At 39.4% G+C, this 16891-nt stretch overlaps 1 protein-coding gene across 1 annotated transcript in view; it reads left to right on the forward strand.

Moving 5' to 3' along the window:
* Positions 1-16891, forward strand: part of arrdc1a (arrestin domain containing 1a) — a 29034-nt gene extending 12143 nt beyond the window's left edge. Inside the window, exons 6-8 of the mRNA XM_086031571.1 lie at positions 6465-6641; positions 11877-12396; positions 16418-16891. Coding sequence (XP_085887697.1) covers positions 6465-6641; positions 11877-12396; positions 16418-16455 — 735 coding nt within the window. The 3' untranslated portion in view covers positions 16456-16891. The remainder of the gene's footprint in view (positions 1-6464; positions 6642-11876; positions 12397-16417) is intronic.

The following is a 16891-nucleotide window of genomic DNA, read 5'->3' on the forward strand; positions in this document are numbered from 1 at the left end:
TGGGAACAACATCTCTTTTAAATGACTAAAGCTACAGCTACTGTAAAACATAATGATATTCTATGACAATATTTAACAATAAAGAACAAAAAATTATGTATAGACTTACATTGATTTTGGGGAATATTTATGTCATTTAAATGTCTCTGCTGTTATTCCATAATGATGTGACATTTTGAGCTGCAGTAAGTACTGGTGTACCACTGCCAACTATTAGAGCAATAAGAATGAGAAAAAGGGAGTTAACTACAGCAATCAAAATGAGAAAAAATGTATTTGATATGTGACGTGTGACGAAGTGTCACCCAGCGAAAGAAAAAAAAGACGCCATCATGACAACACCCATTCTCATACATTGGCCAACGTATTCCTAATAAAGTTGAATAACAAAACTGCAATTTACCGAAAAGTGCATTTTCCCACTATTTTATCGCAGTGACATGTATACTTGTGACTTTATTCATGTTTGGGTGTATTCTGGCGTCACACTAATAAGCCGCCGTAGTTCGTGCAACATGTCTCAGGAATACAGGATAGTTATGAATGATGCGGACTACAAGCGTGTAAACTGAATGAGAACCAATCATCCAGGATGTCATGTTTGACTTGCTCGCTAAAGTATTGAGTGTGTGTGTGTGTGTGTGTGTGCGTGCCTGAGTGCGTGCGTTTATATTTGTTGGTTCAACTCGCCGACTGTTTTCTGAGTGTGGCTTTTGTTTAGCGTGCTTGCGCTGTCGCCAAGTTTTCCTCGTAATCCATATGGCTCGTGGTGCAACAGAGTTGCTCTTCACGGTGACCGTTTTGGCACATTTAATAATGTTATTCCCAACGACGTCAGTCAAATACCAAACCATTTACAGACTACGGACGACGCGGACTCGCACCTCGCTAAGAAGCCCCGCTGGATCTCCACGAAACGCGGACAGTGTCACATGACCGGGTTTTGCCCGCTGATTCGGCAAATGATTATCAGTTCCTCCTCCTCTGTCGTCAATGCGCACTGATTTTTCAGCAATTCCTCATACTTTGCGGCCGTCGACTGACTCGAGTCAGAGGCAGTATTAAAACTCCATCCATCCATCCATTATCGATAAAGCTTATCCTCACAAGGGTCGCGGGGCGCGCTATAGCCTATCCCAGCTGTCTTCGGGCAGTAGGCGGGGGACACCCTGAACTAGTAGCCAGCCAATCGCAGAGTATTAAAACTCGATAATGTAAAATGACACATCGTGAACGCAAGATTCACGATAATATCGATAACGATGTATATTGCCCACCTCTAGTCACAAGCAATTGTTACACTGACGAGAGTGATGGGCCAACTCGTCTGCCGGGCAACATATTTATTTTCAATCAGCAGCACCTTTATGCCTGCAAAGTGCATCAGTGTTATTCAGACAGCGTTCTCGGTTCTTCGGCTTCTCTTGCATCATCTCAAACTGACTGTTCTTCAATATTCTTCAAAATTCTATCAAAAACAATTTCTATTATAACATGTGACAATCCCATGTTTAATTCACACACATCACTGTTTTATGTTAGCAAAGACACCACAATGCGCATTTTATTCAGTGACAAAGACTGCACTTCAATGAACTATAATTAAACGAGTGATTTTAAATCATGTTCTTAAAAACTGTTTTCTCAATTCCTGAAACTCTTTTAATCAACTTTACTCCAATTATATTAACCATTGACAAATTAGAGATGAGCAATTTATATTTTCTTCAGGTGACAAGAAAATTAGTAGACACCAAATGTGAACAACTATGGCTTCCAGCACTGGCTAATAAATGGATTAGCGCTAATGTAGGCCCACACACGTGCTTTTGAGCTTAGTTTAAGCATTTAGCATACTTGACACTTGTCTTTGCATAATAGTAGAATTGATACTAGCAACTTATGACAAGGCACATCCTGTTTAACGTAAGCTGTGGCCACGACTTCAATCCAATACATATCCCAGCACTAAATACAATAGTTTCTTTAAATTTGACATAAAATGATGTCATGTTTCGCCCCTGGATCGCGTTGCACTACGTGTCTGCCATTTACCAGAAAGAATACGTCGTAGTGAATCGCACTCACAAACTCTTACACATGTACATCCGTTATTTCCCACCCAGCAAAAATTGGTTGAAAAGACGTAGAAAATACGTCACTTATGTCCGTTAAAAAAACGTCCGAACTTGGTTGAAAAGTGAAAGGTGAAAAGATGACGTTTTCATGTCATTGAAAAGACGTCTTTGAAAAGACATCCTTTTACAGTCTATATTTGGTTGAAAACTGAAAGGTGAAAAGACGTAATTTTCATGTCGTTGAAAAGATGTCTTGAAAAAAGACATTCTTTTACAGTCTAAATTTGGTTGAAAAGTGAAAAGCAGAGCTAGGCAGTCTGGGGCCAGACCGGTCGGACCCTCCGACCCGGCCGGACGCCCATTTTTGGGGACGAGGGCCCAAAGAGGGTGACACATTTTGGAAAAAAAAGGGCAGTCTGGGGCCAGACCGGTCGGACCCTCCGACCCGGCCGGACGCCCATTTTTGGGGACGAGGGCCCAAAGAGGGTGACACATTTTGGAAAAAAAAGGGCTTGATTGAGTAAGGGTGGAAGTGGATTTTAGTCCGACCCACTAATTGGCCCTCATGCGTGTGACAAGGTGACGCGGCACCCAATCTCAACCTACTCGGTGACATGCGTATGTTAACATGACAGGGAGGTGTTTGTTGTGCGGTGCTCAGTCATGGTTTCATAAAGTAGAATGTATGTCTGTAGAAATGTGGCAAATTCATATATCTTGTGTCATGGTGCTTTTTAGATATGAATTGAATGTATAAGACACCAACGTCTGTCTGCAAAGAAAAACAATAATACATGAACAAAAAGATGATGACCAAAACCCAATTATCAACTACTATTTTTGGACTAAATTTGGACCACATTGGACGGGCTAAACACAACCCAAATTTAAACGACTATTTTTGGGCTAAATTTGGACTATGTTGGATGGGCTAAAACAATAGCCAATTTTCAATGACTATTTTTGGACTAAAGTTGGACCACAATGAGGGGGATGAACAAAACCCAATTGTTAACAACTATTTTTGGACTAAAATTGGACCACATTGGACGGGCTCAGCAGAACCCAAATTTAAATGACTATTTTTGGGATACATTTGGACTATGTCGGAGGGGCTATAACCCAACCCAGTTTTCAACGACTATTTTTGGACTAAATTTGGACACATTTGGATGACCCAAACACAGCACAATTTTCAACGACTATTTCTGGGCTAAATCAAGTCTAAGACGGACTGACCAGATTTAGCCCAAAATCCAACGTCCTGAAGACGTCTGGTGCTGGGTGGGTTAGCTCGACATTTACACATTCAAACACTTGTGACCGTTTTCTACACTTGTCATCATTTCCATCTTATTTACAATACAGTTTCTCTGTCAAAGTGCAACAGTGTTATTCTTCAGATAGCGTTCTCGGTGCGCGGCTTGTCTTGAATCATCTCAAACTGACTGTTCTTCTTCGAGGGTAGTCTGATAAACAAGGTTCAAATAATTATATGGTCGCTGTCGGCCGAAAATCTCGGAATATGATCAAATTCATTTTTATTACAAATCGGTTCTAACGGTCCATCTCTACTTCGTCTGTAATATTTATGCAATTCTAGACAATTTCAAAGCGGTGAAAATAGCAAATACTTAAATAAAGCACAATTTCACGGCCAGAGGTGTGTGCAACACAATGAAGTGTCCTCCGGCTGTTGAATGCGGCCTTTTTTTTTTCATAGACAATAACAAGTGAACATAGTAAAGTTCGTTGGATTACGTTGGCTTGTTTAATTAATATGAGCATCGATGAAATGCTTCGCTGCAAAAAGACCCCCTCACGTGTGTCGTGAGTTAAGTCTCCGTTTCATTTGAATATGAACTTTAGATGCGGTTAGTTGGATCATTGTTTTATTTCCTGCATCACTCAAGCTTTAAACCAGAAAGAAGGCGTTTTGTGAAGACATTGTAGCCAAAATGAAGATGTGTTGTATTGCATTGTATTGGGCAGTTGTGTTTGCTGGTGTGACGTTTCAAAGGCTGGGGGCACGATGGGGGCTTTACTTGATCGCCTTTACTTGATCGCGGACTTTGAAGTACTCGGATGTCGCCGGCTTGGTTTTTGTCCTCTTTTACAGGGATGCACATAATTTTTTTCATGCGGTACTCGCATGAGTACCAGGAGATTGTCTTTGGTACTCACTAGTGGTCCAACGGATCACATAAGTCACGGTTCAGATCGGTCAAGGATTTTGAGTCACGGTTCGGATTTTTTTTTGTATGAGCAAAAAAAAAAAAAAAAAACTAAATAGAACTTTGTCTTCATTTATTTTATAAAACGCTTTTGCCCATAAAAAAAAAAAAAATCAACTCCTTATGTCTAATATGGCCGTTTAGCATTTAAGAACACAATTTCACGCAATTTTGTAAGTGGTATGGTGTATACATTTCAAGGTATCCTGCCAGACATTTGAGCTGAATGTTTTCTTACAATTATTAGGCAAACGTGTTGTTATAAATTAAATGAAGACAAAGTTTTAGTTTTATCTTATTTATTTTTTTCATAATGAAAAAGACTTGTGCAATTTAAGGCACCTTTCTTAAAACATGGACAGCACATGACAAAGTAATCTAGGGCCACAATATAGAAAAAGTTTTATAAATTTTTTTTTTTTAAAAGCCATTAAGGAGCAGCTGTTGGACTACCAGCTACGATAACAGCTGCTAGCCACTAATGTCGGAGACTTGTGCCGTTTCATACAATGACAGCGTAATTAACCAGCGGTTTGTTCGTGTCCTAAATTAGCGACTGGATATGATTTCGAAACAGCGTTGTGTTGGAAGAAAGCTTTAAAAGTGCCAATACGTCGAAAACGGAAGTCAAGGCTATTGCATTGGCATTAACGACTCAATCTATTATTTGGTAAGCTTTATTTTGAAGTTAGCCTTTGTGGAGGTGGTGTGTTCGTTGAGCATGTTTGCCAAACGCTCTTGTACATGCAACTTACGTGAGCTTGTGTTTATTCAACTCCCTCTGCTGAATGCGCACTAATCACGTTGCCTTATTGTGAACGCGCACAGTTTTTTTTCACCAACCATTCTGCGGATCGTGCCCCTCCTGAACCAATGTTTGATCCTGACCAATCAAAGATGATTCGTTCCACTGCACCACTAGTGTATAAAGGTACGCAAATGCGCGTTGTGACGCAAACGAAGGTATGCATTAGTGGTGTCTGCTGCGCATATGTACCTGCGTACCAGTTATGTGCACCCCTGTTCTTTTAATCAATTCAAGCATCAAATTACCGACTGAATGTATTTTATAGGTAGCAATATGTGGATGTGTGAGTGCAGTAGCAATATAAGGTACACTATTATATAACTTGAACAAAGTGGTGCCTGGGAGCTCAAACAAGCTGGCGTTTTTGGGAGGTTAATGTCAAAAAGTGTTTGCAGCTCCCAGTTTTTTTTTCTTTTCCGTGGAAACCGGGTCGAAATGGCTCTTTGAGTGTGAAAGGTTGCCGACCCTTATATAATTGGACTAATCATTAATGCCTCCTTTATCCATAGTAGATGCTACAATATGTTAGCGTATCAAATAGGACATTGTGTTTCAACGTTACATCATACCGTAACGTGCATTATGCTAACTACAGCTAGCTAGACACGACTGTGACTGTCAGAAATGAAATCAGGTACAAGCCAAGTCAAGTCAAATTTATTTATATAGCCCTTAATCACAGGAAAGTCTCAAAGGGCTTCACACGCCCATAGCTGACAACATTTACATCCCCTGATCTCAACCATTTTCAACACTTAAGATTGTTTAATAACTGAAAACAAACGCGCGCACCCCCCCCCCCCCCCCCCCACACACACACACACACGCCCACACACACATACCGTAAGTGGACTGTCCAATAGGACAGAATTGTGAAAAAACACATTTACCAAATTGTGACATTAGGTGTTGGCCCAACATCAGTGATATGCTTTCTCACAGGCAGAAATGTCAACGTTTGCCGCCACAAGACTCATGTGAAATGTTGTTAAATGAAACACCAAATTAAAGATTTATGGAGCAGATTTTAATCAAAAATTTCAATGTCTATCATCATGTCTGTTATTTGGCAGAGGTCTGTGATATTGAGTGATATTATAATTTAATTTGTGATTCTTTCAATTGTCATTCTTGCAAAGTTCAATCAGAAATTTTAGAAAAAAAAATGTAGCAACAGCAGGCATACAATATAGCAAGTCAAGATACTCAAACATTTAGATCATGCCTGCATTTGCTCAAAAGCAGGACGTTTCAGTAATGTGATAACCAAATCAAACATGATGGTTTAAAATGACTATTGTGCAATGAGTTCTTTTTGTAAATCACTGTGTCCTTTTGTTTCAGAGGGTAACCTATCAGACAAGAAAACCCACCAATGATGTGAGGGCCATTGCAGAGTTGGAGGGAGGTCGAGTTAAGGCCGGCAAGGAGATGGAGTGGAAGGAGCAGATCATTGTTCCTCCTCTTCCTCAGTCATCCCTTGTTGGCTGCGACCTTATAAAGATTGAATACTACGTTAAAGTAAGAACACTTTTTTTTTGCTTACACTTTTTTTTGCCTCCACTAGTTTAGCGATTATTAGCCTTCGCCTTCACACATATGTTATTCCTGCAGTTTCTTATTATTATTCCACTCCACTTTTTTGGCGTGTGACTCCTTCCACATTTTTCACCCGATTCACTTCATTCAAGTTTCAAAACATTCAGAAAATTCATGCCTTCCGGGGTAGTATTTTTTTACGTTCCCCAAATTTACTGTTTCCCCAATATTTCCCATTTTTCACCCCCAAAAAACCCATTCATTTCCAATGGCACTTTCAACATTTTCCCATTTCCACCATTCCAATTTGAAATTCACAAAATTCAACTCATTCAACTCATATTGGTCAAGCTTTTCAACACACCCCAAATTCCTATTTCCTACACATTCAACTCATTTACCCTTAAAAAAACCCACAAAAATTCAACTATTCACCATTCATTTCCATTGGCACATTTACCTTTTCACATTTACGCCATTCCAATCTCCACAAATTCAAGTCATTCAACTCATTCATCTCACATTCAGTTTTTCAACACCCCCAAAATTCCTGATTTCAACGCATTCAACTCATTCACACTTAAAAAACCCCACAAAAATTCAACTATTCACCATTCATTTCCATTGGCAGATTTAACTTTTCACATTTACACCATTCCAATTTCCACAAATTGAAGTCATTCAGCTCATTCATCTCACATTCAGCTTTTCAACACCCCCAAAATTCCTACTTTCCACACATTCAACTCATTCACACTTAAAAAACCCCACAAAAATTCACCTTTCATTTCCAGTGGACCAGTGTTATTGTCCCTTGGTCTCCCCAGTGCGGCGGCCATCTTGGGCAGGGACATTAGCTAGACTGGGGATACTCACCCCGAGGTCTCCCCAGTGCGGCGGCCATCTTGGGCAGGGATATTAGCTAGAATGGGGATACATACCCCGAGGTCTCCCCAGTGCGGCGGCCATCTTGGGCAGGGACATTAGCTAGACTGGGGATACTCACCCCGAGGTCTCCCCAGTGCAGCAGCCATCATGGGCATGTTGTTCAAAAGTATTGGGACACTCAGAATTTTCATCCTCACGTGATCCTAATGAAGCGGCCATGTTGTTCAAAAGTATTGGGAACCCCTATTTTTCATCCCCGGGTGTCCCTAATGAAGCGGCCAGTATTGGGACACCCCGTTTTCTCATCCCCAGGTTCCTTCCTTCCCGATATTCCTTGTTTCCTTCCTTCCTCTCTTCCTAGTGTCCTTTCTTCCTCATTTCTTTGCCTCATCCTTTCCTTTCTACTATTTTGTATTCTTACTTTGTTTTCTTTCTTGCGTGTTTTCCTTGCTATCTTGGTTCCTTGCTTCCTCCCTTCCTTTGATTCCATCATTCTTTGTTTTCCTTCTTTTTTCACCTGACTTCCTTCTTTCATTGTTTCCTTACATCCTCTTTTGTTGTTTCCCTTCTGATTTTTTTCAAGGTCATTCAATTTCATTCTACTTCATTCAACTTCATTCCAATGCATTCCACTGTTTCCATTCAGCTTCTTTCGCCTTCACACGCAATTTCTCCAGAAATTGCATTCTCTAGTTTTTTTTTTTTTTTTATTACTTCCCTTCACCCGGAAAACTCTGTACAGTTGCTTTCAAAAGTAGTCATAATATCCCTTTACAGCCCCAAACATTTATTTTGTTGAGATTTTATGGGAATGACCAATTATGGTTGCATAATTTTGATGTTAAAAGAAAAATTACAAAAGGCACTTTAGTTAATAATACTCGACAACTTTACATCAGTTACCTTACCACCACACTCTTTGATGGGCACTATGGCCCAACATTTACTCAATTAGGTAAAAGAAGGCATATGCACACTAAATTCACCTCACACACAGTCTCTTGTTTAACACACAGTTTTCCCACAAGCAAATATTAATATAGTCTATAAATAGTGAAAGTTTGGTCGGACTCACTGATGGGCGGCCGTTTAAAAGTAGAGGCGGACTGGCCTATAGACAGGTATTGTTCTACCCCCCAGAAAAAAGGCGAATAATGGATGGCAGAAGCGCTGTCAAAAAGGCATATGCGTGATTAACGATTTGCATCCGTAACAGTAATAATTTTTGTTTTGATTATTTCCCTGTGACTACAAATCAAAATTGTCAGGGTTTTTTCTTGTGAGTACAAATCAGAAATCTGTGAGTGCATTGATTTGTTAATACAGACCTCACTTCTACAACTACGAATCTTCACTCCGCACAAATTGCCAGCTGAGGGTACGAATTACTCAATGAGAGCACGAATCAACACAACATGCAAATTAGGATGATGTCACGCAGGCCACAGACAAGTCCAAATGGGAGCTAATCAAGCCACGATTCCTCCACCGGCGCATGCGTCATTCATGGAGAAGAAAAGATGGCGAACGCGAGCGGATCGGACGGCGCTTCTAGCGACTCAGGAGAAGAATCTTCACAGCAGGTAAAGTCGGCAACGTGTATATCCAATTTATTAATAATATTTACTCCATAAAGTCACTCTATCTCAAATAATAGCTTTGGACTCACAGGCTTACTGCTATAGATTGCAATTTAATGACGCGTGTCACTGGTAGCATTAGTATGTGGCTAATGTAGCTCTGTTTTCAACGTTTCGTCATATCTGTCACCATACTGTAGTTTAGTCATCTGTACCCACAATTCAGCACGTCGACAAAAATTGTATGTATTGTATGGATTAGAGATAGACCGATATCCTTTTTTCAGGGCCGATACCGATTATTAGTAGTCAAGGAGGCAGATAACCGATATTTGGAGCCGATATTCATTTTCAGTAAAAAGGAAAATATTGGAATCAAAATCAAAAGGGAAAATTTACTCTTAACTTTGTTGCAACGTCTTTAAGCATCTTTCAGGTTTTCATAATGGTGTTTTTTTTTTTTTTATATATATCATTATTACAACACATTTTTGACAGTATACATCTGTTATAAAATTCTAACAAAACGTTCAGGGAGCACCCAGGGTTGTCAGCATGTCTTAAAAAGGATAAAGGAAAACTTAAATAATAGCTCCATTGAGTTTTCTACAGTAAATGAAAATTTCAAAACTTCTAAATGACAGAAATGTTAAACTTTCACATATCTCTGTTTTGATTTCCACAATTTTAAATTGATTTATTATCGGCCACCAGCGTTTTAAAAGAGACAGATGCCGATATTCGTCAAAAGCCAAATATCGGTGCCGAGAATCGGCCTGGCCGATCATCAGTCTATCCCTGTTAAAAGCTCTTGCTAAATTGGTCGCTCTGTTTTTAATTGATTAATTAATTGAAGTAGTCTGACAGAACACAAAAAAGCAAGGACATTGTAGTGTTTAATGCAAACGAAAAAAATCTTGCGCAAAATGTTTTGTATAGTGTAGACTTATCACCGAGTGATATTTTGTTATACTGCGAGCTATTAAACTGAAATGTAGTGACACAAGTGATCATCTTTTAACATTTTGAGTGTTGTTTTCCTTTCCATGTTTCTTTTGGTACAAATATTACATATTCATAAGTACAGTATACTGTGCTTGTAGACACTTAAAAACGGAGTGACCAATTTAGCAAGAGCTATACTAGAGCGCCCAGAAGGCGGTCATTTGACGATGTCACCCCGCCATATCACCCGCTATTTTGGCAGGGAATGGCCAATTTACAAATTAAAGTCATCTACTTGTAACCAACAGAGTTGTTTGGCAAATATCACCCAGATTTGTCGTTCAATAGTTGTTGCAAAAATTAACAGCACCCATACAATACATAGTTTTGTCGACGTGCTGAATTGTGGGTACAGCTGACTAAACTACGGTATGGTGACAGTCTGACAGATATGACTAAACGTTGAAAACAGAGCTACATAGCCACGTACTAATGCTAACAGTGAAACGCATCATTAGATTGCAATCTATTGCCGTAATCCTGTGAGTCCAAAGCTATTATTTGACAGCAAACGACTTTATGAAATATTAATAAACTGGATATACACGTTGCTGACTTTACCTGCTGTGAAGATGAGTCTCCTGAGCCGCTGGAAGCGTCGTCCGATCCTTTTGCGTTCGCCATCTTTGTTTTCTTTTCTACGCACGCGCAGGGGCAGAAATCATGGATCGATTAGGTCCCCTTGGTACCTGCCTGTGGCCTGCGTGGCGTCGTCCTAATTTGCATGTTGTGTTGATTCGTCCTCTCAAAGTGATTCGTATCCTCAGATGGCAATTCGTGCGTAGTGACGATTCATAGTCGTAGAAGCGAGTGTTGTATTTACAAAACAATGGCACTCACAGATTTTTGATTTGTAAAACATTTCACACCCTCACAATTTTGATTCGTTCTCACAAGAAAAACATCAAACCCTCATCATTTTGATTTGTACTCACAGGGAAATAATTAAAACACAGATTATTGCTATACAGACGAATCGTTAATCACGCATATGCCTTTTTGACAGCTACTGTATCTTACTCCATTGACTTAAAGGGGAAGTCAACGCAAAAATTTATTTTCAAGAATATGTTCTATGCAAGCCCACTAGTTGAAACAAGGCATTGTGATAAATACTGCCTTTGTGGAATAATTGTTAATCCACTCATTTTTAGCCATCTCTGTAGGCGTCCATTTTGTCTTCTGTCGACTGAAAGTGACATCACGGCTCAGATTCAGAAAACAGGTCAGCATTGATGCAGTAGCATTGATGGTCGTGTTATTTGGTAATATAATACAATACAATACAAATTTATTCATATAGCGCATTTCATAACAGCTAGAGCTGTAGCCAAGGCAAGGTTTATTTTGACGCATTCTCACTACGTTGGCGCCATGTTACTGTCATGCATAGAATGGACACTTGATGCTGCATTTCGCTTGATGTTTTCCTGACACTGTACACCAAATCCATGTATGTATAAATAAATAAACGGGTACCGGGTGAGGCCGAAAAAAAATGGCCCTAGCATTATTTTTGAACCAGGGTACTCGAATTACTGAAAGACCTATTTCAGCCCTCATGCATGCTTTCCAAACTGAATAATCAAAAAGGTCTGTATTTTCTTAAATTCCGTTTTCTATGGCCTTGTGTCACAGTGTTTTTCTCCATATACTGTAATGTAGCTACAAGGAAGTAATTTGAGGTGAATTGAGATTGGAATCTGGGTCTGGCTGTTTAAACTTTTCATCTCTGTTCAACCAGGTCAGCCTAAAGTCTCCGAATGTCCTCTTGACGTTACCCCTCCAAGTAGGGAATGTCTCTTTGGACAAAAGGTTTCACCCATCCAAAAATGAAGTTCGTTCCTCTTCTGCCCGTGTTGACAACGTGCCATCTGCCTCAGCTTCTGCTGCTACATTGTCTCCATCTCCCCTTGCCCCAAAACCGAGTCCTCGTCCTGCTCCTCGGTCCAGCCTTTCATACTCCAATACTCCAACCGCTCCACCAACTGAATGCCACCTCGGCGCTGAGGGTGGTACGCCTATGAGTGGCAGCTTCACAAACAAGCGGCACTCCCAACTTGTGTCACCAAACGGATTTAGTTATGCTCCTGGCCTCTCTTTCTCTAACAGTCACCAGAACCGGTCAGGCACAGAGACCGAAGGAACTCTAGTCAGTGGTTCTACAAGGGCCTCAGCTCTTCCTTCTAATGAGAACACTGCTAGGTCAGTGTTAACTCCAGTTAGCCTGCCTCCAGACTACATGAGCTTAGCCTACCCACAAGGTTAGTTGGCATGTTTTCTTTCAAGGTGTGCTGGAATAAGTGGAGCGGGTTGCATGAAATTAGGGCCTCAGGGTTGGATGTTAAAATAACAGATCATTTCAACATTGTTTCAATGTTGAATCTTCAATTAGTCTTCAACATTGATTCAACATTTATTCAACTAGATCATTTCAACATTGTTTCAATGTTGAATTTTGAGTCAGTCTTCAACATTGATTCAACATTTATTCAACCAGATCATTTCAACATTGAAACAATTTAGAATTGTCAATCAGTCTTCAACATTGATTCAATACTTATTCAACTACGCCATTATCAACATTGAAACAATGTAGAATTGTCAACATAGAATCAATCATTGGTGATTCATTTATAAATGCATTGAAATTACATACAAGTGACATGAATGCCGTTCAAACAGATGACAGGTACAACCCAAATTCCACTGAAGTTGGGACATTGTGTAAAATGTAAATAACACCAAAATACAATAATTTACAAATCATGTTCAAATTATATTTAATTGAATTATTTCCTAAAAACAAATGTATCAATTTGAATATTACATATCTTGTCTTTGTACTGGTCAATTAAAAATAGGTTGAACATAATTTGCAAATCATTGTATTCTGTTTTTATTTGTTTAACACAACGTAACAACTTCATTGGAATTGGGGTTGTATTACAATTAGTGAGCTTGATTTCACTGGTAGACAAGTTTAGAGCAACCCCTTCAGAACTAACAACAACCAAAAACGTAAGTGTTTGGCATGAATGAGGTATATTAAAAACATACAGATGAAGGTTGAATGTGCTGACATGGACGCTTTCGTATGATTTACTGCAAGGGGGAGGGAGAGAGGGACAGGGAGAGGGAGAGGGAAAGGGAACCCAAGTGTGACAAATTTATGGGTTGAAATTTGTGTCACTAGAAACTGAATCTGGCTAATGTAATTTGAATTTGAATAGCGGAACTTGAATAATTGAATTGAAAAACTGAATATGAATTACATACATTGAATTTTTATTGTTTAATTTGAATATTTAATTAATAAAAAAGGAATCTGAATTAGGCGGCACGGTGGTCGACTGGTTAGCACGTCCGCCTCACAGTTCAGAGGTCGTGGGTTCGAGCCCGGCTCCGGCCTCCCTGTGTGGAGTTTGCATGTTCTCCCCGTGCCTGCGTGGGTTTTCTCCGGGTACTCCGGTTTCCTCCCACATTCCAAAAACATGCATGGTAAGTTGATTGGATACTCTAAATTGCCCCAAGGTGTGATTGTGAGTGCGGATGTTTGTCTCTGTGTGCCCTGCGATTGGCTGGCAACCAATTCAGGGTGTCCCCCGCCTACTGCCCAAAGACAGCTGGGATAGGCTCCAGCATGCCCCGCGACCCTTGTGAGGATAAGCGGTACAGATAATGGATGGATGGATGGATGGAATCTGAATTATACATTTTGAATTCCTCACAAAAATTCTATTGTGTATATTTTTCCATATTCAGTTTTACAAATTCAAATATTTTCCAGACAGATGCCGTTTGCGTGACTTTTCATTCAGTTTCACGCGTAAACGTTCAATTCTTGCTTTCAGTTCCATCCTGGCATTTGAGGATGAGCAATAGATTGCAGACCTCATAATAACGCCAGCATTGAGCTCCATGCATTAGGCCAGGGGTGTCAAAGTCAAATGGACGGAAGGCCAAATAAAAAATTTTGCGACAAGCCGAGGGCCGGACTGATAGAATGTTCATTGAAATTTTTGAAAATGTCCAGATTGGATCGGGTCCTTCGCGCCTGCTGATGACGTTACGCTTTATATTTCTGTAATATATTTCTTTGCCTCTATGTTTGTCACCCCCCTGGCTGTTGTGTTTTTATGTTCAGAGTTACTAAATAAAAAAATAAAATAAAGTACATTACTGCTACTTTTGCGAGGCAGCTCGAACATCACTTCTGCTTATGACCCGAGAAGAAGGCGCTGCCCATCTTGTGAAACAAGATCAGTGGAACGTTTGCGTTTCTCCGTTTCCAAACTGGAAACAATTTTCTGGTTGACTCGGGCTGCAAGATTGTATGAACTGTACATAATGTGAAGTAAAACGGAGAGGATCATATGATCAGTCTGATGTCTCCAGCTGACTCTATTTTAAAGTGGCAAGGTATGGATGTGGGTGCTCCTGTCAGAGAACACAGGCCCGTATTTCACTTGACGTCTATTTACTGTAGTCTGCAACAACACAGACAAAGAATAACCTAGCAACATCATCCAATACATATCCATTAGTTAACAATATGCCTAAACATTACAATTCACTGTATTAAGCAATTAAACAGCCAAAAAATACATAAAATACACATTCACATGTTTCATCACTAGAATAGTAAGCATACAAGCCGAAATAACTCACTAGTGTTCATCAACGTGACAACACTCACAAGAACATATCTAGGCTATTATGTACAGCAGTTACCTGACACAAACCTAAATGATTAAACTCACCACCAACAACAGTGGTGAAACATGGGAAATCTGCAACTACTGAGTTTGCTGGCACAAACAAACTGCTAGCTAGCTATGTCGAAGGAGGAGAAAGAAAAGAAACCACGTCTCTCTCGCTATCAACACTTAGCGATCGAGGAGCGTTCAATGCCTGCTCACAGTGTGGGACATCTCAGCACTACATCGAAACTCAATGAATGTATCAAATGCCAACAATTAAAACAACGTGAGATTTCTAACATGAAGTATTTATTGATAAAGCGTGTTTTACTCCGAATAACTTTTCACCACAATCCGATTCTGAAAGCCACGAAAACTGACGTGAAGTCTTGAGTCGGTATGTAGACGACCGAAGGACGATCCTCGCAAAAGTAGCTGTAATGTTCGTTATAACAACAGCCAGGGGATGTTGTACATGTATGTATGTATGTATGTATGTGTGTGTGTGTGTGTGTGTGTGTGTGTGTGTGTGTGTGTGTGTGTGTGTGTGTGTGTGTGTGTGTGTGTGTGTGTATGTGTGTATGTATGTATGTATGTATGTATGTATGTATGTATGTATGTATGTATGTATGTATGTATGTATGTATGTATGTATGTATAACTTGACTTCTGTTTTTCGGTGTATGCTGCTCCTTGGCTTACTTTTTATTTTTTAAACTTCTTTTTCTATATTGTGGACCTAGATTACTTTGTAATGTGCTGTCCATGTTTTAGGAAAGGTGCCTTAAATTGCACTTCAAGTCTTTTTCATTATGAAAAAAATAAATAAAATAAAAATAAAACTTTGTCTTCATTCATTGATAACAACACGTTTGCCTAATAATTGTAAGAAAACACTCAGCTCAAAATGTCTGGCAGGATACCTTGAAATATATACACTGTACCACTTACAAAATTGCGTCAAATTGTGTTCTTAAATCATAAACGGCCATATGAGACATTAGGAGTTGATTTTATTTATTTTATTTAAATGGGCAAATGTGTTTTATAAAATAAATGAAGACAAAGTTCTATTTAGCCTTTTTTTTTTTTTTTTTTGCTCATACAAAAAACGATCCGATCCGTGACTCAAAATCCATGACCGATCCAAACCGTGACTTATGTGATCCGTTGGGTACTCATGCGAGGACCGCATGAAAAAAAACTATATGCACCCCTGGTAAGAAGCCATAAACCAGCCGTAGCGTATCAAATCTTGTTCCCCCTGTTGTATTTAATAAGGTCATAAATCAATGGTGTTTGTAGATGAGCTAAATCACCTTTTTCCCTGATTTTGTGGCAGCCCCTGAAGCCACAGCGCACTTCTATTCTATATCAAACCTCATGTGCCAAAATACAGTCCATGTCAAGAAGTGGACAAGTCTCATTGAGTTACATAAAAAAAGCATTTATATTGATTGCCTCAATAAGTTGACTACTAAATATTTCATTCTTTGGGTCCCGTCATTTCTGTGGTATCTAGTAGTGGGCTTCAGAATAATGCTTTTCACAAATTAATGGCCTATGTGATTTTGTTTTTCAGAATCTCCTCCTTCCTATGATGAAAGCTGTAACACATAAACTGGGTGGAGGAACAGGAAGTGACCTAGCATGACTACACCCACAGGTGGATGTACTGTTGCTTACAACTGGATCAGATTGGTTTTCTGAAAAAGAAATGAGTATTTTTAATGTACTTTCTTTTTCCCCCCCTTATACATATTTTTTTCAATCAGAACAGGTGAGCACATATTTAATGTATTTTTAAATTGGAATTAAAGTCTAAGATGTGAGATTGATTGATTGTTTGCCTGTGGTGCCAAGATTTGACTCTGTTTATGTCTTGGAAAATATTTTCTTACCCAACTAATTGTTCTCAACTCATGAATCCTCAGTGTAGGAAAGCTGATTCATTGCATAATGTGTAACAGTTAAATCATCACATGAAATAACACAACATTGTTTTCACTTAGAATTGCATTAACTAACTCAATAAACATTCTTCCACAAACCGTCA

This window comes from Filicampus tigris, chromosome 5, assembly GCF_054856515.1.
Source record: "Filicampus tigris isolate MCC_2025a chromosome 5, RoL_Ftig_1.0, whole genome shotgun sequence".
Taxonomy (NCBI): domain Eukaryota; kingdom Metazoa; phylum Chordata; class Actinopteri; order Syngnathiformes; family Syngnathidae; genus Filicampus; species Filicampus tigris.